The sequence below is a fragment of the Zootoca vivipara genome, chromosome 13 (assembly GCF_963506605.1).
Source record: "Zootoca vivipara chromosome 13, rZooViv1.1, whole genome shotgun sequence".
Classification (NCBI taxonomy): Eukaryota; Metazoa; Chordata; class Lepidosauria; order Squamata; family Lacertidae; genus Zootoca; species Zootoca vivipara.
The window spans coordinates 7545187-7563829 of NC_083288.1; the positions used below are offsets into that span (position 1 = coordinate 7545187).

Here is an 18643-nt window from a genome sequence, read left to right on the forward strand (position 1 = left end):
CGAAGGAAAGTCCGCCATTTTCTGAGGCAGTCTGTTTCTCTGTCCTATATCTCAAACTGTTCCAAATCCTTTTTCTTGTAACTAAAACCCACAGGTTTTGTTTTCTGGAGCAACAGAAAACAGACTAGCACCACCATCTAGGCAGCTATCATTCAAACATTTGAAGATGGCTGCCACATCTTCTCTTAATTGTCTCTTCTCCAGGCTAAACATATCTTCAACCTTTCCTCACAGGACTCGGTCTTCAGAGTCCCCACCACCTTTGTCGCCCCTCCTCTGAACACCTTCTAGTTTGCAAGTATCTTTCTTGAACTGGAGTGTTCAGCACTTGACACAGTATTCCAGGGAAGATCTGACCAAAACAGAATAGTGCTCACCTGACATCTACCTGGTTGTCTGAGGATCTCAACTCCTCTCAGCAGCCCCCATGCCAAGTTCTCCCTTTCTCGCTGTACGTTCCGTCACATTTACTAGGGTGTTTCTTTGCATTTTCTCACTGGTTTCTGCTGACAGGGATGCATTGGCGGGAGAATGACATGCGTAGAACTCAGAGCCAGGGCAAGGCGAGGCTGCTGCCTCAGGCTGAAGACGTCCCCCCCCCCCCGGAACACTGTGGGCACCCTGCCTCCACCTCCAATTTGGGGTAAGATCGCATCCATTTGGGGCAAGCTCTCACCCCCAATTGAGACGATCTTGCCATAAACTGGTGCCAATGATGACAGCACTTCTTCGCCCGTGGCAGATGTGATGTGGTGGTAGCAGAGCAGGTGGTGGCAGCCGCAGAAGCAACGACAGGGCAGGATGGCAGTTTCTGTGTCACCTCAAGTGGCGAAACAGGGTGTGCTGCCCCAGCAGATCTGAGCAAACATTACTTGGAGAGGCAAAGAACTCTAGAAAAGGCTGTCATTTTCCAAAGCAGTTCTGTGTTTAATGTCACCTGTAGTCCTGGTCCTAACACTATCTACTTGTTGTTTAGTCGTTTAGTCGTGTCTGACTCTTCGTGACCCCATGGACCAGAGCACGCCAGGCACTCCTGTCTTCCACTGCCTCCCGCAGTTTGGTCAAACTCATGTTCGTAGCTTCGAGAACACTGTCCAACCATCTCGTCCTATGTCGTCCCCTTCTCCTAGTGCCCTCCATCTTTCCCAACACCAGGGTCTTTTCCAGGGAGTCTTCTCTTCTCATGATGTGGCCAAAGTATTGGAGCCTCAGCTTCACGTTCTGTCCTTCCAGTGAGCACTCAGGGCTGATCTCCTTCAGAATGGATAGGTTTGATCTTCTTGTAGTCCATGGGACTCTCAAGAGTCTCCTCCAGCACCATAATTCAAAAGCATCCATTCTTTGGCAATCAGCCTTCTTTATGGTCCAGCTCTCACTTCCATACATCACTACTGGGAAAACCATAGTTTTAACTATACGGACCTTTGTTGGCAAGGTGATGTCTCTGCTTGGTTGGTCTTCAACACTATCTTGGTTGGATTCAACACTATCTACTACATCACACTAAAAGAATTGCCTTCCTTAAACTCAAATAACCCATGAGATCAACAGGGGATGGGAAGAGACAGAGAGATGGACATGTGTGTGTGTGTTTAATCCTGTGTGCATTTTTCCCATCCTGAAGGCATTAATCACCCTGTCCACACAAAGTTTATTCTGTGGTGTGGAACCGAGCAGAGCTGCCCATTCCTCAAAAAAGTATCCATCTCCTGAGCAAAAGTCAACTGCTTTTCAACCAATGCAGGCGCAGTGAGGTTGGTGGTCTTATTTTAGATACATATTATACTGACATGTGCTGCTTTGAAAAAATTTCAACCAGGTTTCCATTTCTCCAGCTTGGGGCTTTCCTGTCACAAGGCACAGCCCAAATTCATACCTGGCATTGGGACTACATTGGCAATAGACCTACGTTTTCTGGCGGCTGTGAGCTATCCCCGTAATGATAAGAAATCCCACAGGATTCTGTGCTTTTGGGGGGGAAGAGAACAGAAATAAATGACGAATAATACCTTCGCTGGAACTAATACGCAGCACTGACATAGTCTGCCAAAGCGACAAAAAACCCAGCACAGAACGGGTTAAAAAACGAACGCTGTCACACCCAATCATAGTCTGCCAAAGCGCAAGAAAAAACAGCACAGAAAGGGTTAAAAACCAATCTCTGGATACCAGCAACAACAACAACAAAAAAGGATCTGGGTTTTAACAGCGGAGGCAAGCTGTAGCAGATACAAGCTGTAGCAGGAGTGGGAGAACAAATGGGGGGGGGGACAACAACAGTGTGGATGGGCCGATGGGGCACATGCCAGCAGTGAGGGCTCTGCATGTCACGTCTGACACACGTGCCATAGGTTTGCCATCACTGCTCTAGCATTAAGCAGGACACACACACCCCACACCATCGCCTGATGCAACAGGAGAGTGATCCTGCTTGATCTGGGTGCACAGAGGTCTCTCATGCACCCAAGTTTGGCTGGCCACATAGTAGGCATCAAGGTGCTGCCAATGGAAAGGTCTTCTCCTTCAAAACAGAAGGGGAAACCCTTTAGTATCACATTGCTGCCTGTCACCTGATCTGAAGACCCAGTTTCAGGTCTTCAAAGAACCAAACCCCATTTATTTGCATCATCAGTTGACTGAAAGATAGGTGGCTGTACCCACCTGTCAGATTTGGTCCAAAAGCAGATCCCAAGTTTGAAACCCCTAAGTTACAGGCTACTTTTTATGCAAACTGGAAGCAAAGTGGTGTAATCTGACAAGCATGCCCTTTAATTTAAACTATTTGGGAAACTTTTACAAATTTTACAATTTCAGTTCTGAAAATGCAGGTGGTTAACTTGTTCTTAAATTATTTTGCTTTTTGTGTGTGTTTAATACTGTAATGGTCATTCATTAGCTATAAACAAGAGAAATCATACTGACTATATCTATTGCGAAGAAGTTGGCAATAATTCTGCATTGAATGGAAAGGTTTGTTTGCAAAAGCATCAAAATATTATAATTCTTTGTGAACAGTTGGATAGTCTCAGGTATACTGCCCTTGATTTTAATACTAAGGAAAAGGTTCTAAAGCTACTGTGTGGGTTTTATGGACTTAAAAGAGTGCTAAATCAGAGTAAGGAGTCAGTAAATTCTTCTCTGACAAGTTTGGGCCTTTTGTTCAAAGGCCATACTGGAAGTCCAAGTAACCATAACTAAACAACAGATTTTTATGACCTTCAATAAAAAAATACTGCATTTTACTACCAAACTACAGTTTGGGGACATGTTGCCCCATCCCGCAGCATTCTTGTTTGGAAAATTGGTTTGAACAAAACCACACCAGCCCTTGAATACTGAGGCACTCTGATCAGAAATCTGATCTTATCTATCAAACATAATTTGGATTTCTTTCAACCTACTCCCTTTTATCATCATGTTTTCAATAACGAAATCTGAATGCAGAGTTACTCCAGCAGAGCAACTTCTGGCAGTAGTGCTGTCCTGAAAATTGTTGCTGCAGACGTCATACAACATGGACTTAGCGCAAAGAAAAGTTGCCTGCTGGATTTTGACGTTCTTTCCTTATGCAAGAACCTTGAATTGTAAGGAAAAGTACTTGCTCTACTTGCACAAGAGCACATCTGGATTCAAGCCTTCATTAAAAAGTGACCCGTCAATGTAATTTCTGTAGCAATATAGCAAAAAATAAAATAAAAATGAAACCCTAAAGCAGTGGTTCCCTGACTTTTCCCTGCCATAGAGAATTGCTGATGTCCTTGGAGGAGCACTTAATCATTTTCCAGCCTGTTGCGGAACCATAATTCCATAGAATTTGAACTGTAATACAATAGAATGCAGCATAAGAAATAAAACAAACATTAAAATAACATTAAAAAATCAGCATGACTATTCAACCTGATGGATGTGCCATCTTCCTTTCTTCAACCACAAATTGACAGACAAGCCAAGGACCACCTGACTAAACCTTTTGGACCACTGATGGTCCACAGACCACACTCCAGAAAACGCTGCCCTCAAGCCATCACGCTCGGTCTTCTGCTAGGAGCTTGCAAATGTATTCTTGATGCCAAATCTACACTTTAAAAAGTCACTATCTTTTCTTCTTCTTCAAGCAATTTTTTAAAAGTGCTAACTACTGCTTTAAAGGCTGTTGAAAAAAAATCTTAGCTACATCTAGATTTTAACCAACAAGGGGAAATGGCTGCATTTATGACTGATCTGACAGTGAATGAGAAATACTCTATTAAACGGGCCCCTGAGAGGAAACATTTCTTATATTGTGTGGCTTAGTAATTTATGTGATGTAAGCAGAGAAAAACGAAAAAGAAAGGAAACACAAGTTCATTATCAAAAGCCAAGCTCTGCAATTTCAAGCTGGGCTCAACCCGGCGTGTCCCACACCTGGCAAACCCACCCACAAAACCTAATTATCCCGTTGCGAAACTTTGCACTTACCTGCCTGGTTTGTGGTTACATTGACTGACACAAATTGCCTCGCCGCCGGACTCTGGTCGGACACACCATTCAGTGCCTCAATTTCAAAGGTATAGTTTGTGTGGGCAAGCAGGTCCACCATCATCACAGAGGTGTTTCTCAGGCCGCTTTGTTGGGGGAGGTACCTGACATGACCACCACACTCCTCACAGAGACCCGAGTGCCAGTTGCACTTCTTGCATGCAATATAATAAGACACATCTTTCCTTCCACCAGTATCAGCAGGAGGAATCCATTCCAGGAAGACACTAGTCTCGTTAACATTTGAGATGGCACTCCGGGGAGCAGAGGGGGGTCCTGGCGTGTAAAGTGAGAAAAACACATGGTAAGAATCAGATTCAACATCCCTCCCAACCCATTTGCTTAGATACTTTCTATGGGAGGGGAAAATTCTAACCAACCCAGCTCTTTGGAAGGCATTATGTGCCGGTGGGTTCCATCCAGGGCCGGCCCACCCATGAGGCAAGGAGAGGTGGCTGCCTCGGGCGGCAGGTTCCACAGAACAGCAGATCCAGCCTCCAAAGATTGCATCTTCCAATGCGAGTGCCATGGTAGCAGCAACAGGTGTGGCATGCTCACTTGTGGGCCTGATCTGCTGACTCCATGGAAGTCCCTCTCATTTCACCTCTAAGGTGACATCTTGGCAAGTAGGAGACAATGCTGGTCTCCTCTCCCCCTTGTTTGCAATGCAGACCTTCACTCCCCCCTTGTTCCCAATGCAGATCATGATTCCCTCCTTGTTCCCGATGCAGATCTTCAACCACCATTATTCCCTGGCAGGGGTCGGGGGTGGGAGTCACCATTTTGTGGCTTGCCTCAGATGCCAAAATGTCTTCAACTGGCCCTGGCTCCATCCCACAGAGGCCACAGAATGAAAAACCCAACTCAGAGCATAAGGCAGAACTGGGATGTTGTCTGGTTCAGACTTTTCAGCCGAGAAGCACGAAATCCATGTTATATCAGCCAGCCAGCCATCTAAGACAGGCGTTCCTCAACCTGATACTCTCCCGTAGTTTGGACTATATCTCCCATCAGTCCCAGACAGCATGGCCAACTAGCTGGGGCTGATGGGAGTCTTAGTTAAAAACTTCTAGAGGGCACAAAACTGGGGGGGGGACTTGTCTAAGATTATCTTGGTGGGTGGTCCACTAAGCTGCTTTACATTTTCGAATAAGGAGTGCACAGTCAGATTCTCTGAGCAGTGAAGGCATAACCAAACTGTGTTTAAGTTATCCTGAGAATGGATTATTGCTTATCTCAGCAAAACAAGTGACATGCCAGAGACTTTGTAAGAATCCTCGCAACCAACAGGCAGCAGAACTATGTCAATAGCCTGACATTGGAATGCAGCCAACCCCTGCTTTATATATATACAGTGGTGCCTTGCTTAACGAATGCCCTGCTTAACGAAATTTCTGCTTAACGAAAGGATTTTTCGAGCAGAGGTTACCTCGCTAGACGAATGCGTTTTACGAAAAATTCATCTAGCGAATCACGGTTTCCCATAGGAATGCATTGAAATTCAATTAATGTGTTCCTATGGGCAAAAAAAAATTCAAAAAATTTCAATGCATTCCTATGGGATTCGCTAGACGAATTTTTTGCTATAAGAAAAGACCCGTAGAACGAATTAATTTCGTCTAGCGAGGCACCACTGTATTATATATAAACTCACCACTGTTTGTTAGAAATATCAGAGCAGCATGCAGCAATTATCTATGAAGCCATCCGTTTAAACAAAAAATAAAAAGTTAAAATCTAGCAATTATGGAAAGATGTGTTCTTCACTGCCTGAATAACCCTGATGAAATAGAAAAGTTTCCAGGATGTGCATAAATGTCGAAACAGAAGACTGTGCCATTGACACTGTAAATTCGTTTTCTTGCAATTGTCAAAGGAGCCTTTCCAACTCAAGGAACTGCCAGCACTACTCCAGCAGATAATCTCAGGGATCAAGCTGGGATATAAAGGTTTAAGTGGTGCCTGAAGTACCCTGGACCTAAATTGTTCCGGGCTTTGTAAATACATGCAAGGACCTTGAACCTGGCTCAATAGTAGATGGGCAGCCAAAGCAGATTTTTAAACAATGGTGTCAGTGATGCTTATTGTTAAGGGGGCAACAGGGACAAACTGAGGTCATTCCATAGCACACAGCTCCAAGCCAAGGTATAACACTTTATAATTCTTCATACTTTCACTTTCAACATATGTTGGGAAGATGGAATCTCTGTCAATAGCATGTTTGAGATCTACTGTATGCAGGTCAATCTTGTTTGAAATGTAATGCAATGCCATAGCTACCCATTCATGAGCTACAGCCTTTGATGACACCTTGCTAGCCTACATCTGGATTGCCTGCTAGGTGAGCAGAGTTAAATCTGATCTATCCCTGTTGCCTCCTTCCTGTCAAGTTTGTCACCTGATTTGCACAAAAGAGAAAGGAAAAGCTGTCTAATGTTCATTGGGGAACAGCTGACACCTTCTGCCAATTTGCTGTCCCCAAGAAAGTGGTCCAAGTGTAAAGCAGATGCTTGCAAAAGCTCTTCGTTGTAGCAAACCGGGGGTATCCACTAACTGCACGTTCAGCTGGGAACCACACGCCAGTGCCACTTCCCTGAAGGATTTCCTTGTATGATATAAGCAGCCTCAACCAGATGCTCGTCACATTCACACTTTTGATGCATGAAAAGTCCCTGGGAGCCAACTCAACACTCACATAGCGTACTAGAGCTTAAATGGCAAAGGCAGACACAGAACATTGGCTGTTATTAAGGGATATTTAAGCAGGCAGGCTTCTCTGCAATTACACTAGTGGCCAACATTGTGGAAACCTTTCGGGAAAAGTGTATTTCCGAGGTTTGATGGTTCATAACACCTGATTGGCTCTCTAAACACTCATGCTCATTGGCTACTTTCAAATGAAGGAAAGCTACTGCATATCAACCTGTTGTGCTTCCTTTTGCTGGTTATTTGGCTATAACGTTTGATAGAATACAGATAATTGAACATGCGTTGTGGCATTACATTCTTCATTAAATTATCTTTCCATTGATATATAATTTTATGGGATTACTCCCAAAGGAAAAAAAACCCATGCAATTGCTAAATCTGTGGATGGGGTCTAGTTTGGCTCTCACTCAGATTGCAGAAAACCTGGCATTCCTGCAGAGATAGGGAGCAGTTTCCAACAGAATGGCATGTGCCTTTTTTCTGTGTATACACAGACAAATCTAGCCTGATGTTGCCATAATCAGTCCACACATTTTACCCACTGAAGTTGACTGGCAATAGGTTATGCAGCGACAAAATGTAATACTTTTTTTCAGTGCCTAATCAGGTTATAGATTTCACTGCAAGATGATGTTGCAGTGGCCCTAGCATAGGTGTTTGTTTGCTTTAAAGAACAGAAGACAAATTAATGGAGAATAAAGCTAACATGACAGCTATTAGGCCAGCCAAAGAGAACCACAATATGCCAAAGTATTATGCAACATAATACAGTGGTACCTTGGTACTCAAACGACTTGGCTCCCAAACAGATCGGCTCCCGAACGCCGCAAACCCGGAAGTAAGTGTTCCGGTTTGCAACATTTTTCAGAAGCTGAATGTCTGACGTGGCTTCCACTTGATTGCAGGAAACTCCTGCAGCCAACCGGAAGTCACGCCTTGGTTTTTGAATGGTTTTGAGAGTTGAACAGACTCCCAGAACGGATTAAGTCCGAGAACCAAGGTACCACTGTACCAGGTGCTGCTGGGTTTGGGGAGGTGCCAGTGAGAACAGGGAGTGGCTATTACTGTACTTCCATTTCTGCATATGAACTCCCAGATATATCTGACTGCCTGCTGGGCTAGCTCAGAGTGTCAAAATCCAAATGTGTTTGGAAGGCAGCGGGATCCTAGCTTTGTACCTAGCTGATGTCCTGGGGACACAGGAAGCTGGGTTTGATTGGGGAAAGCAGAAAGAATAGTAGAACAAATTGTTTTCTAAAAATGTTCCTCACCATTTGCCTCCCCAAATCCCATTGCCACCTCTGCTGGACTTGAGCACCCCTATCTAAGCCACTCTCTTTCCTGCTCCTGCTTGAGGTCACATGCCAACTGATGTCCACTTTCTGCACCTTTCTGCAAGCCTAAACAATTCTGTTCCTGAACTGGCCATGGGGGGCAACCACTGTTCTTCTCACACTCTTGCTTCTCGGCCATACAAACAAGCAAATCAACGCACTTCACTGTTTTCCAACGTCCTGCACTCAGCTCTCTTCCACTCGCCCTACTTCTGTGCTGCAAGCGGAAAGGAGACACAGATGCTGCAACAGATAAGGGAATCTGCTCCCTTACCCAAAAATAATGCAATAATTCTGGGGAATGTACTCAGGGTGGCACAGATCACATAAGAGAAACCAAAGGACATGATAAAGCCCCAAGGACTTAGGTATGACAGCCCCACACAAGAAGGACTCTGATCTCGTCTAACAAAAATAATTATTGAACAGCTGCTTGATAGGAAGAACTTCGGCAGGTGAAATTTCCTATATTGCGTTTTCACAGCGGGGGTGAGGGGAAGAGATACCCCTATGAATTTGTCTTAAATTTTCCCTGGGGTGGCGGGGGGGGGGGCGTGAGGGAGAGTTAGTTGACAGGGACTGAAGTCGGCTTACAGATGAAATAAGAACAGCTAAAAACACAACAAAAATAATAATTTTAAAAAGCATTTTTAAACAACAATAGAATTAAAACTATATCATAGTTTATAAATGCAGTTGTAGAAGTTTTCCATTCACTGCACTTGTGTTTCGGAATAGGAAACAATTACATAAACAAATAAGAAATGCACATAAAATCTGTAAAATGCCTCTGGAGGAACAAAGATTACACATTAGGGTTGGGATGGACCAAAACTGTTTCTCCTTCAGACCATGTTCTTTTTCTTCCTCTGCCCTCACTGTTCTTACTCTCATTTGCCCGCATCACCAACTCAATCTAACTCAGTACCCCCATCCATCTCCCCCAGATAATTCCATCCATAAATATAAATAAAATTGGCTATTACGGCCAAATAGATTGAATGGCAAAGTGGGCAAATAACACCATGGGCAGTGAGGGGGGGGAATAGAGGGGAGGAAAATTATCCAAGTAGCCACCAGTAGTAGATTGTGAATGTTCAGTGAGCATTTTGTTCAGCTGAACTGTCATCATTTAGAGGTGAAAATAGAAGCTGTAGCATTTGTATTTACGAACAGTCTCAAACTACATTACATTACAAAGATTGAATTCTATACATATTTCCTATTATATAAATCACGGTTTTCCCCACAATCAGTTCTGTTAGTAAAAAAAAATAAACTTTTCTGTCTTCCATTACGTCTCCTGCAATCAGCATCAAGGAAATTATTGTCTTGTGATTCTCCTTCTCTCGCCAGACGCATACTAATGCCAAGTCCCACATCCTCACTCTTCTCAACATTTCAATAATTTATCACCTTTTGCAAAAAGAAGGAAACTCTCTAGTAAGCTCTTATCCCTGTGCTGTCTCTCTCTTTGAAAATTCACTAAGGCTACTCCCTCACCACCACCATCTCAATTAAACTAACTTCTCTTAGGTTAGTAGCATGGATATAAGGCATGCAGGAGATAGAAATCTTGAGTTTTGCAACTATCTGGAAAAAAATGAGATGGAGAGTGAGCAGTGTCTTGCATGTGGGGAAGAGATGATGTATGCCAGCTTCCTTGTGGTCAATTTCTTTGTAGGTAATAATAATAATAATAATAATAATAATAATAATAATAATAATAATAATAATATATTTATACCCCGCCCTCCCCAGTCAAATCCGGGCTCAGGGCGGCTAACACCAATAACCAATTACAATAAAACATAAAAGGCACTTAATTAAAATACAGATTAAAATACAGTATTAAAATTTAAAATGCAGCCTCATTTTAAGTAGTCCATAAATCCAAGCCATGAGGGAGGAAAACACAGGGGTCAGACTAAGTCCAACCCAAAGGCCAGGCGGAACAGCTCTGTCTTGCAGGCCCTGCGGAAAGATGACAAATCTCACAGGGCCCTGGTCTCCTGTGAAAAAGCATTCCACCAAGTTGGGGCCAATACTGAAAAGGCCCTGGCCCTAGTAGAGGCCAATCTAGCCACCTAATGACTCGGGATCTCCAGAATATTGTTAAAGTCCTCCGTGGGGCATACCGCGGGGTATTATTACAACACTCTAGAACTCCATTAGTTTTTCTTCTTCTGGATACCAAATACTACCATATGAATTTCCTATAGCTCAGAGGTGTATGGAAAAATTATCAAGCTTCCTTTTGCCATACATGCCTTTCCACACACAAAACCCTAACTGTTCAAAGCATGGCCCAGAATTGTCCTGCCACCCCACCATAACAACCTCTTACAGCATCTGCAAAAGAATGGTGTAATGGCTGCAACCACAACTATAGGAAAATGTAAGGCAACAAAGAAGGACATGAAAAGAAGTGGGAGGGACAGGGGGTCTGATCTTGCCCCTTCCTCATCTCCCTCCCCATGTTTCACTGCCCAAACTCCTTTCCCCCTTGACCATATCTAGACCTCCATCTGACATCTTGGGGAACCACTTTCGTTTCAATTTGGGACAGATGGACCAATGGTCTGACTCAGTGTAAGCCGGTACCTGTGTTCTCAATGATCACAACCGTCATTTAACACGTCACTTGTAAAACAAGCACTTTAACTTATTAAGTGCAAGCAAACTCACTTGTGCATGCCATTGTAGGTGGGTCAGATTCCTTTCGGAAATAGTGCTCTTCACAAACACAGGAAGTTGACGCTTCTTCGCGTGTGTAACTGTGTGGAGGGCATTTCGTGCACGTTGGACTCTGTGGCGAGTCTTTAAAGAATCCTGACCGACACGCTGCAAGAGAAGAACCAACATTTAAGTTCAAAGCTGCTATGTGGGAATCCAAGAGTCAACCAAGTCCAGCCCCTCACCCACCCAAAAAGAAGAAGATGCGAAGTTGTTTCTTCAGAGAGAGTGTGACTCCTAGAGTGGGCATTTCCCCAACAATCTAATACAGGCATAGGCAAACTCGACCCTCCAGATGTTTTGGGACTACAACTCCCATCATCCCTGATCACTGGTCCTGTTAGCTGGGGGTGATGGGAGCTGTAGTCCCAAAACATCTGGAGGGCCGAGTTTGCCTATGCCTGACCTAATACCACCCCCACCCCCATCAAGATACATTTTCTACAACTGAAACTCGGTCTGGGGGGGAGGGGGAAATCACACACTCGTTATTTAAATGTCAGCGTAAATGCAGTTTTTTATTCTCTTTTCGTCGTATACCAACCCCGTAGTTTTATCATTAATTTTTGCCTTCAGGTGTTACAGCTAAGAAATCTTCAAGCACCTGAAAACATTAGAATGCTGCTTTTGAGCTTCTTCTTCTTTTTTAAGAGCTGCATTTCAGGGAAATGGTTGAAAGTGCTTTTCACTTTTAATAGCTAGCCTCTTCTCCTAAAAATAAACGTCTTAGCCAAAATTGAAATAGTGCATTGGCCTAGAAAGGAAATGGGATATTTGCAGAGAAGGTGCTGTAATGAATTTTTTTTTAAAGAAAGAAAAAAACCTCAATGCTCTTTGTTTTCCCATCCCTCAGAAACCTGCAAAGAATTTCAAATTACCACATATCTGACAGATTCCTCAAAGTTTGCTCCAAGCTAGACATGTCCCCTGTAAAATACATGCCTCCAGGATTTAATATGACTGTACAACAGAGCATGTTGGCTGAAAGTGTGAGGGGGCTATTATTCTCATGCTTTTTGTCCTGCACAGTAGTGGCTGGAAGATTTACTTCTTTTTAGTAGGAAAGAAAAAAAGATCATTATTATACTTTTCTACACTTAGCATTCATGGGTTACCAGTGGTATAAAGCAGGGAATATCTTTTGCATGCACTGTTTGTTTTTGATTGTATAGTCTTAGAGAGACGAGCCCAGACCTTTGTACTGTATTAAAATTTTGGCAGCTGATTTAGCATTATGCCTGAGGAACTTATAGAATAATGTTTTGAGCTATGAAACGTGGGCCAATTCAACTACGATGGCTTTGGGCACAGACTGTTATGCTTCTGATCTGAATCAAAACCTTGCTTCGGAGCACCTGACGTTCTGTATGTCTCCCTGCTGGCTTGCATGGGGGGAAATGACAGAAAACCTGTTTACTTTGTGACAGAACTTGATTAAATCTGCATGCATACTAGCAACATGTTCTCCCCGAAAGATGCAGACTAGAAGGAAAGAAAGACACACAGTACTACCCATGTCTAGGAAAACTACAATGGTATACAGCTACCATATAGGATTCAACACAGCCATCCTTGATAACAAGGTGCAAGCAATTAAGAGTAACAAAGCATTAACCCATATATGATGCTTCAATAATATATTTAATGCTTTAAAGAATCCCTACTAGAGATGAATGGTTACTCAAACTTACAGAATATGCGGAATTAGCCTCTTTCTGAAAGAATAAAGACAAACCCAGACAGGAGTTCATTCTAGAATGGGATAATTTCAAGAACTACTTGAAAAGTAGTTGTAATATAAGCACGGTAGTTGCCTTTGAATGATTTCTGTAAATAATATATATATAAAGGAAAATGACATCAAAACAGAAGAGAGATTTTTTTACAAGTAACAATGATAAATTAAAGTAATATGTTTATTACAAAGGGAAACATGGAGAGAATGGGAGGACTTGTATAGAAAACACATAGTTGAAATTATATGTAATTTTCTTTGTGAACATAGATATCCTTGTTGGACCAACCGAAATGGAGATACTGGTAACTTCGTGTTGTATATACAGTGGTGCCTCGCTAGATGAACGCCGTATAAGACAATTTTTTCGCTTAACGAAGAGATTTTTCGAGCGGAGGTTGCCTCGCTAGACGAATTCGTTTTGTGAAAAATTTGTCTAGCGAATCGCGGTTTCCCATAGGAATGCATTGAAATTCAATTAATGTGTTCCTATGGGCAAAAAATAAAATAAAATAAATTTCAATGCATTCCTATGGGATTCGCTAGACGAATTTTTCGTTATAAGAATTGACCCGTGGAACAAATTAAATTCGTCTAGTGAGGAACCACTGTATATGGGAAACGATTAATAAAGCATTTAAAAATTGAAAAGGAAAAAAAAGAATAGTAAATTCCAAATGAAAAACTCAATGTAACATTTGATGGCTAAATTAGCATGTTGTTCCCACTGTGTATACAAAGCCTCATTTTAGAACAGCCTCTTGAGAGCTGTTGCCTTCTTAGAATAACTCACCCAATTGAATTCTTGGGGAAATGTAAAGGATTTTTAAGTGTTTCAATGAGTTGTAATTTGTATGCACTAAACAAGAGTTTACAGCAATATAATCTTTAATTCCCTTATCTTCTCCCTTAGTTTTCTACATATGAAGAGTGTTCTGTGGATTATATTTGCTGCCAACTGCATTTTTTTTTATTCTTTTCTGCATGTAGTGGGATTTATAAAAATAATATTTGTGCTTCCACTACCAGTAATTTTGTATTACACTGCGATCCTATGCATGTCTACTCAAATGTAAGTCCATCTGAGCTTAATGGGATTTACTGCAGGTAATCATGTATGATTGGAGCCTTAGTCCTGTGGTGAAAAACATCTGATGTAGTTGATGTTTATTTTATTTACAGCGGTGGTGATGGTGATGATGATGATTACACAGCCCCAGCCACTCGGGGGGGGGGGGGCTTCCATCATAATATAAAAACACAGTGAGATATCAAACATTAAAAACTTCCCAGTACAGGGCTGCCTTCAGATGTCTTCAGAAAGTTGTATAGTTGTTTATCTGTTTGACATCTGATGGGAGGGCATTCCACAGGGCAGGCACCACTACCGAGAAGGCCCTCTGTCTGGTTCCCTGTAACCTCACTTCTCACAGTGAGGAAACTGCCAGAAGGCCCTTGGAGCTGGACTTCAGTGTCCAGGCTGAACGATGGGGGTAGAGACTCTCCTTAAGATATACAGTGTCAAGGCCAATTCATACTTTGAATTGTGCTTGGAAATGTACTGGGATCAAATGCAGATCTTTCAGGAAGCCATTTGGTTCCATTAAGTGGTGGGGGAAGACGATTTGAATTGGTCCCACCTCCCTGAGGAGGGTTAGGGTCGTGGAGAAGTCCAGCTGCACCACAAAGTGATTAGACCATGGAACTTACTTTGTTCCACTGGAACTTAGTGTCAGATCACCCACATCCACACCAGATCTACGGCTTATAGCTGCCATGTCTCCCGCTGAAAAATGCGGGATCAGTAGCGGCGCGGCACCGGAAGTCACTTCTACGCATGTCCGGACATGCGTAGAAGCGACTTCCGGTCCTGCGCTACTGTTATGTACTGAGCTGAATCCTAGAACAATAGGATTCAGAATCAGCGGGAGCTACCCAATCCAACTCCAGGTGGAAGTGAATCCGCAACCTGATTGGCCTGCTGGAGCAGCCAATCAGGCGGCTGGCAGAAGTGAATCTGCTACCTGATTGGCCTGTAGGAGCAGCCAATCAGGCTGCAGGCAGAAGTCAATCCACAATATAATTGGCCCACAGGTGTAGCCCTGAAGTAGCCAATCACGCAAGGCCCATTGTGTAAATAATATATATAAGCAGATGGTTTGGGGAAAAGAGCCATTCGTCTTCTCTTCTCCTCCTTGATGACTATGAGCTGAATAAAGAGCATGAAATTCACTCTTGACTCCGAGTATATTTCACTGGCGACGAAGGTGGGATCCTGCTGAGCTGACCGCCACCACGCACTGCCCCATGTCTAGGCACCGGAAATCAGGTGGCTCCAGGGCCCAAAATGGAGCCTCCCTGGCAGGTAGGAAATCCGGGGGATTTCTGGGATTTTGTTCAATCTGGGCTGCCAGCGGGAAACGACTTTAAAAATGAGGTTTTCCCATGAAAAACGGGAGACCTAGCAGCTATGCTAAGGTGTGTCCATGGCTATGAGTAGGGCTAGACTTATTCAGAGACAGACCCATGCAGACAAAGCCTTCCTTGAAGTCCCAAGCAGCCACTTGTAAGGTCATGTTAGCATAGATGTTAAAATCACCTAGGCCACCAACCTATGAGTCTCTAGGAGAACATCTGACATGACCTGAAGCAACTTACACAGGGAATCCTTGGTCCTTCCACTTACAATTAGGGACCATATATATAATATATAATATACCATTTGAATTATTATTTTTTTTACATGATTGCTCGAGCTACAATTTTCTCCTGAGAACACTTCCACCAAAATATATTTTGGGCTTGTTTCTTAGTTCCCTACATTTTTCAGTCGCATTTTGAGACTTGCCTCTTTCCCCTCTTTTGTATTTGATACTGCCCTCGTTTCCCTCTCCTCTTCCGTTGCTCCCGCCTCCTCAGTTGCCCCACAGCTCCACCCCCTACTGTTCCTAGGTTCTGTTTCCTACTTGCCCCTGTGAACTCGGCTTGCTTTTGCAATAAATCTTCCTTTTTAATTAACTATGCTTGCTGTGTTATCAAGACGGGAACCGGGACTCCTGAGAGAAGAAGACTTCCTCAAGGATCAGGGCAATGGCCCATCTAGCTCAGCATCCTGTTCTCACAGGATGCATATGGGAAGCCCACAAACAGGACCCCAGCACAAGAGCACTCTCCCCTCCAGCAGTTTTGCTGCCTCCATCGTGGTTTAGAACCATTTATACGCTGATCTGTCATGCCCCAAAGAGCTATTGTGGAGGGCCTGGTTGGATCAGGACAGTATGGAGCAGCTGCTGGTTGACGACCCTGGGAAGAGCCCAGTGGCTTCAGATGGGCTTTTTGTGACAGTGGGAGGGAATTATGGATGAGGAGTCACCTCCTGAGGAAGGTCTCGGTTGCTTGGACTCAGCAGCATGGACTGCACCTGCTTCAGCCAAAGTTTCTGTGCCAACTTTGCCTCCAGTCTTGGTACCTGCTCCAGCACCACCAGAATCTGCCCCTAGCCTTTCCTCCCAGGAGGAATTAGACATGCAGTCTGGTTCAGATCAGGCACTGTTGCTTCCTCCGTCATGGAGATGATGATGATAATAATAATAATAATAATAATAATAATAATAATAATATTTATTATTTATACCCCGCCCATCTGGCTGGGTTTCCCCAGCCACTCTGGGCGGCTTCCAACAGAAAAATAAAACACAGTGATCTATTAACCATTAAAAGCCTCCCTAAACAGGGCTGCCTTCAGATGTCTTCTAAAAGTCTGGTAGTTGTTTTTTGGCGATCAGCCTTCTTTATGGTCCAGCTCTCACTTCCATACATCACTACTGGGAAAACCATAGCTTTAACTATACGGACCTTTGTCGGCAAGGTGATGTCTCTGCTTTTTAAGATGCTGTCTAGGTTTGTCATTGCTTTTCTCCCAAGAAGCAGGCGTCTTTTAATTTCGTGACTGCTGTCACCATCTGCAGTGATCATGTAACCCAAGAAAGTAAAATCTCTCACTGCCTCCATTTCTTCCCCTTCTATTTGTCAGGAGGTGATGGGACCAGTGGCCATGATCTTGGTTTCCCACAAAAGATATATGCAGGCAATTTTAAGAGAGGAAATGGAAAAGCCATCCTTGCAGGAGTTGAGCTCTATTGACTGGCTGCTGATACCTTCCGAAATCTAGCCCTTTAAAGTGAATATAAATCACAGCTACAGATAGTCTGAGAGTGCTTTCAGAATTGAATTTGTTCTGCAGGACTGTCCATAAATTACTCAAATGTGGGTCTCGTGCTTTATGGTTCCTGACATGAAATGCTGGTTTTTTATTTACTCCAAGGCTGTCTCTAAATAAGGCCCTATCTATAGAGATGTTTCATGTTGCATTTTAATATCTACAGGAGCTGGAGGGAGGGTGTTGACAGACGATAGGGGTGTCCCTTCCATTTAATTCCTTCTAAGGCTGCAACCCAATCCACTCGCACACAAACCCCAGAGAAGAAGAGAGATAAAAGCGAAGACACAAGCTCATATATAACAAGGGCAGCCTAGGTCTACAATGTACAGGATATAATTAGCCTTCAAAGCGGTCTTGGATTTATCCAATTATGCCTCATCAAGACGGACAGAAAATCATTACAGCACAAAAAAAGTTTGATGGGGTTCTATTCTGTGTAAACGAGCAGACACGAGATTTCTTTGATAGATCCTGATAAAAAGCAGTGCAATTTGCTGATGACAGTGCGATATGTGTGCCGCCTAATTGGTTTCGAAGAGGAACACACACGTTCATACCTCCTAAGATTTCAAAATCTGAAAGAAGCAAGATTAAAATTGCTCCCATCACCTAGCGTACAGAAGGAAGTACAAGATGGGTAAAGGTTTTCCCCATTTGGCGGTATTTAAGATATCAGCCTTCACGTACACCTTTCTGCATTGACCGATCTGCTGAGGATCCCCCGTTGCAAAGGATTCTGGAACATGCAGTTAATCCACCACACTGGACATTAACATGATGTTGACCAGGCATCCCCAAACTTCGGCCTTCCGGGTGTTTTGCACTACAATTCCCATCTTCCCCGACCACTGGTCCTGTTAGCTAGGGATCATGGGAGTTGTAGGCCAAAACATCTGGAGGGCCGCAGTTTGGGGGTGCCTGATGTTGACTACATCCAACATTCCCCTTTAACTGCACATTGATTCCAACAATCCGTCATTGTGATCTTTCAGGGAAATTTGCCCATCATTACTTATCTTCAGGTTGAGAAACCCCTCGTGAGCTTCTAAATATTGATCTTGTGGAAAACAGTTTGGAAACCACTGCCTGAGCACCTCCAATAAACAGGAGATCTTATACATAGAATCATAGAGTTGGAAGAAACCGCAAGGGCCATCCAGTCCAACCCCCTGCCAAGCAGGAAACACCATCAAAGCATTCCTGACAGATGGCTGTCAAGCCTCCGCTTAAAGACCTCCAAAGAAGGAAACTCCACCACACTCCTTGGCAGCAAATGCCACTGTCGATCAGCTCTTACATGAGCCCCCCTGAATAAGATCTGTCTTATTTTTGAGCAACACATATGCCAAGAGATATAAAAGTGTCAGCAGGTTCCAAACCATTCGGTTT

At 43.4% G+C, this 18643-nt stretch overlaps 1 protein-coding gene across 2 annotated transcripts in view; it reads right to left on the reverse strand.

Annotated features, from left to right (window-relative positions):
* Positions 1-18643, reverse strand: part of EPHA5 (EPH receptor A5) — a 216686-nt gene that overhangs the window by 82907 nt on the left and 115136 nt on the right. For both annotated transcript variants that reach the window (XM_060282232.1, XM_035135822.2), the window contains exons 4-5: positions 11250-11405; positions 4459-4794 (exon numbers count right to left, since the gene is read on the reverse strand). In XM_060282232.1, the coding sequence (XP_060138215.1) occupies positions 4459-4794; positions 11250-11405 (492 nt within the window). The remainder of the gene's footprint in view (positions 1-4458; positions 4795-11249; positions 11406-18643) is intronic.